Here is a 5,284-nt window from a genome sequence, read left to right on the forward strand (position 1 = left end):
AACTTACCTTAAAATGCTGGAGGTATTTATTTCTGAATCACATGTGTCTGCCTTCTTTTTAGAAAGATTGTGAACAGCATAAACCGACATGCTTGGGTGTTCAATAAGAAGGTTTTCCATAGGGCTGGTCTCTACCTCCGTAGTGGTTAAGTCTCCAGCAGTGAAGCAGGGAGGTGGAGTAATGAACCAGCTATCTTCCATAGGACACGATTCAAAATGGACAATGTATGAGTCACTAGTATTTCCAGTCTGTTTCAAGGCACCGGACGTTAGGGACAAAACCGCGGGTTCATCATTGTATACTATTTCTTCTAATGTTGAGGCTTTTTCGGATGTTTTAGTGCAGGAATCTACTTTGAAAGGCAAGAAAAAAAAAAAGGAAAAAAAAACAACAATGAAATATTTGCACTAATTTGATGATTTATTTTACAGGGTCCATTATTTCAAAATACACATTAACCTATTCCTTACCATTAAGGACCATAGGTGTACTTCAAAAGTGTTCCATCAAAAAGACTGAATTTAAAAAGAACAAAAAGGTATTGTTGAATATATGTACCTTGAATTAAAATTTATACCCTATAGAAAGAAACATGGTTACTGACTCTGGTGTTAAGAGACTGAAGAGTAAACTATGAAGCCTTCCCAGTGTTTCCTCACCTTTGTGCTCCCAGTGTCCTTAAAATCCTACAAAAAAGGTGCAGAGTCTGACAACAGAAAATGACGTGGAGAAGAATGCTGGATTTACCCTTCAAGTGGCCCTTGTGAAATTTCAATTACGTTTGTGTCCCTTACTACAAAAATGAAGAAGTTTTACCATAATCATCCCTTAAAATGTTTTTGAACCAGGAAGAAAGGAGGGTAGGGCTAGCCTTTTATTATGACAAGCTGGGCAGATCTAAGTGATCAAATGAGATGAGAATCCTTTTAGAAGGTAACAAAACTCAGAGAATACCCCAGCACTAAATGTAATTTAATTTAGGAGAGTGGCTTAAATCCAATAAAGCTGTATGCAAACTGAGAAAAGCAGTGAGAAATCAGAAGGGGTAAAAGTTCTGGGAGAGCGCCGTACACCAATGGTGTGAGGGGGGGGGGGGGGGGTATACCTTCAGGGTGCCGTACATACATTATATTTTCTTTTGGAGATTTTTAAAAACTACAGCGGCTTCAAACTGAAGTAGAAATATAAATAAATTACAAAATGGACTGCATAGCAATCTTATGATAGTAATTTTCTTAGGGTTTCAATCCAAGTAGTTGTGTATCACAATACAGAAAGTTCAATTTTTAGATGCTTTGGGTACAAAAAGTCCCAATGTCCCAAGCCTTAAATGGAAAAACAAATAATTAAAATGAATAAAGGGAGGAAACAGGACACATTTTGGCAACATATCTGTACTTTTAAGTGCACGTATGAACAAAAAACGTTTGTAGTACATCACTGCAATACATGCACATTTATCTTGTTTTTATTTCTTTACAAACCCTGCATGTCCACAAAAAACACATGGGAACCTGCCAGAAAGACAGTGATAAGAGTAGCAAAGGTTTATAAAAAAATAGAAGCTCACTAAACTGGCAAACAGTTTGTTTTTCCTGTCTGAAGCATTTAAAGAGACAAAGCATTGTGACGTGTGTATGTACTAGAGAGTTGTACTGCATAATTTAGTTTTCTTTTTTCATTTTTTTGACCACATATACATTGGGCAAAGAGAAGAAGCTAAGAAGTAACTCAGTGGCTAACACTCTGGTCTTGCAGCATTAGGATCTCAGATGCAGAACTTGCCCAGGACACTATCAGAATGGGGTTTGTATATTTTTACACAATTCTTTCTACAGCCCAAAAAGAAATGGTCAAAAAATGGCCTTAGACTACATCAATGACATGGATATTAGAATGTGAGCTTCTCTAAAAGACAAGAGACATAACTACTTTGTAAAGTGCAGATTTACCAAGACATTTTGTATTGAAAACAAAATATAATATGAAGCATGGTATCAGCTGTGATAACGATGTAACACATTCACCCAACAATGTCTGCCCTACCTATATAGTCCACTAGAATCCATTCATCGTCATCTTCTTTTTCACAAAGTTCTGGCTCTTCGCTCAATATTGCTGGAGTCCCCATGAACATACTATTGAGCTTTTGGAACATTGCAGAGCTCCTTCACTAATGGTTCTTCAGGCCTCACAGTGACGGCTCAGTTTTAGCCAGGTGGCACAGGCAGTGATAAAGTGCATACAAATGTCTTAGCTTAGAGATACAGGAAACATCACTTCAGCTTTGTATAAAACCTGTAAAACAAAGAAAACAATTCAAGTGTGTTGTTACTCCTATGCAAAATATGAAAGACCAAAGTGCTGGGGGAGCAGAACTAGCAGAAGAGAAAGTTTTTGTTGTTGTTGTTGTTTATCTAGGTGCCCAGCAGTTTTACAAATTTCTTTAAAATTCACAAAAAGTTTATAAATTCATAATAAAATGTACAACAAAAACAATCATAAAAACCACAATACAATAAATACAAGACAACCCTAATACAACAGAATATCCAGTTTTTTTTCCCTACTTTAAGCAGGCATTTCCTGAAGATGACATTGAAATATCTTGGATCAGTTTATTTCGTTTGTATTTGAGGCCTCTTAGTAGCAGAACAGGGCCCACTTCTTGAGATGGTCTGGACTTCCTGGCTGGCAATACTAAAGCATTATTTTTATATTTAAAGAGTTCTAATAGTTAGTAGATGTTTTAAAATCCCTTGCCAAATGCATAGGCAGCCACTAAAGTCTTTGGGAGCCTAAAAAATCTTTTGACATGTGGCATGAAACCTCACATGTCAAAGGCACGGAGAAGAGCCCATCTGTGCTATTGCAGGTTGAAATTAGGCTATGTACACACGTCAAATAATCAGCTCCCAAGACAGAAGAAATTCGTACAATGAACAGCAGTCCCTATAGATGTCATTTTTATGGCTTGGTGGGCTGATAGCTGATCAGGAAAGATTTCTCTTTACACCTATGAAGGAGAAGCACAGAAAGGTTCCACACTTGCTCATCATCCACAAATACTAGACCGGTGCGGTGTGTACAGAACTCATTCATTCATCACAGGAATGATCAAGGATGATCGTTTCAAAGTTCAATCCTCTGACATCCATTGGATATCTGAGCCCAGCTTCTTCCTGCATACTTACCAAGGAGAATCTAGTTGCTGATGCCTAATCTGAAAAACCCAATCCTAATTTCATAGATTTCAAGTGGTAACACAAGGCAGTGCTTTACTTTTTTTTTTAAATGACAAATCTAAATGTTTAAATAATTTATCTAGATCAGGGGTGTCCAATAGGTGGTACCAGTGATCTACCAGCAAATCACAAAGGCAAAGCGAGTAGTTTGCAGAGCCCTGCCTTTCAAAATAGTAACTCGTATGTGCGGTAAAGTCCAAATTTTTATTGTCGGTAGACCATTTGACTTGGTCATTTTAAAGGTAGCTTGCAAGCCAAAAAAGTGTGGGCACCCCTGCTCTAGATCATTAGAAGGAATACACCATGTGAATGGTCTGAGTAATTTGTTCCATGTATGTAGTCTTTAAATACAGGCACGGTTTCATTGATATAAGGTTTGCATGCACACTAAACAAAGCTCTTATACCAAGAAGGCTGCTTTATTACAGATTTAGAATAAGGTAAAGTCAGTAAAAGGAAAAAGATCATCTGCAGAGAGACTATAGGATATACTGGTGTAATTTCCATTTTCCTTTTGCATAGTTCAGGTCCTCTTTAAATAAGCCTGCATGTTTACAACTGCCCGATCTGCAGACTATTTGTTGATTGCAATATGTGATTATCTTTTGGATCTGGAAAGTGTTCCAGTACTTTACTATATGGTAACAACTCACAGTCTGGGCTGCCAATAATGGCTCCAAAGTGAGATTTCATACAGCAGGTCTGCAACATGACCCCCTATTGATCACGGTTTTAAAAGTTTTAAATTTATAAAAAAAGGCTTGCTCCTACTTTCTGCTTCTTTAAAAGAGTCCTTAAAACCAATATTTTCAAACTTGCTTACCCGTCTTCTTCTGTTTCTTAAACCCCCACTACTTCCCACCACTACATATCTCCCTCCTATTGTGTTACTTCCCCCCCCTGATAGATTGTAAGCTCTTATGGGCAGGGTCCTTCACCCTGTCATTTGCAACCCCTATTTAATGTACTGCGCTGCGTAATATATAAATACAGTATAATATTAAAAATGATATTAAAAATAGGGCCTTATTGCAGAAATGGAGAGGTGATGTCTCTGCAAAAAGCAATCTTACCTGCCTGATTGCTCTGTAGAACTGTCCAAATTGCCAAGTTGTACATACACAGCTCAGTGATGGTTGTCAGAATACCCCACAATATCAGCTTCCCTTACTGAAAGAACTGATATGAAATACGTGATCCCGACCTGGACAAACAAGATAGCCGAAGATCGAAACAAGGAAGAAGATATTGGCGCCCTGGAGGAGTATAGCAGGGTTTAGTCCCTTTAACGTCTGATGCGAAATTGCTCTAATGCCAATCATTCTACCTTAAAATAGGGAGCAAAGTGATGAAGAATAAAAAACTGGCTAACAGGTTGCCATAAACATGAGTCATCCTGACGCTTAAAATATCACACAAAAAAAAATATTTTACCAGACTGGGTTATGTGTCAAACATAATTCCCAGATGACACCATCCAAACCTCAGCAGGGGAGGTGTAATCTTATTTTAGGAAAGCTGCTACATAAATTGACCTTTGGTTATATTAGGAATCTGACTACACCCATTTACAAATAGCACAATAAAAATATATAAAAAAACATATGTGCTATGAAAAAACATACACAAACACTCCTCCAAGGTTTTTTTTCTATACTAGGGTAAATTAAAAAAAAATATTTGCTGGTTGAATAAACATTAGGATTTAAAAGTTGGAGTTCTTTTGTTATGGTAATAGCATAGACTTGAACTAATCTCAGACCATAAAGAGATTTCTTAGGAGAACTCAATCACAAGCCTGACCATTTGCAAAAATAAATAAATAAATAAATAAATAAATAAATAAAAAAAAAAAAAAGGAAAATGCTACATTTAAACATTGGACAAATCAATAATGTCTACATACAGACATTATGTCTACATACAAGAGCCCATACTGCACACTATATTAGTATGAGACAACTCGTGGACTTTGCTTCAACACAGGAGCTTCCTGTACTACAGACCAGTCACTGCTTCTCTCTCTCCTTATCCATGG

The 5,284-nt window shown here is 37.1% G+C and overlaps 1 protein-coding gene across 2 annotated transcripts in view; it reads right to left on the bottom strand.

Annotated features, from left to right (window-relative positions):
• The window catches only part of TP53INP1 (tumor protein p53 inducible nuclear protein 1), a 14,308-nt gene that overhangs the window by 2,104 nt on the left and 6,920 nt on the right, over positions 1 to 5,284 (bottom strand). Inside the window, exons 2-3 of one of the 2 annotated variants that reach the window (XM_072410893.1) lie at positions 2,048 to 2,299; positions 8 to 350 (exon numbers count right to left, since the gene is read on the bottom strand). In XM_072410893.1, coding sequence (XP_072266994.1) covers positions 8 to 350; positions 2,048 to 2,159 — 455 coding nt within the window. In that variant the 5' untranslated portion in view covers positions 2,160 to 2,299. Of the gene's footprint in view, positions 1 to 7; positions 351 to 2,047; positions 3,024 to 5,284 lie in introns of those variants that run through there. The other variant, XM_072410894.1, reaches the window with a different exon arrangement.

This window comes from Pyxicephalus adspersus, chromosome 5, assembly GCF_032062135.1.
Source record: "Pyxicephalus adspersus chromosome 5, UCB_Pads_2.0, whole genome shotgun sequence".
Classification (NCBI taxonomy): Eukaryota; Metazoa; Chordata; class Amphibia; order Anura; family Pyxicephalidae; genus Pyxicephalus; species Pyxicephalus adspersus.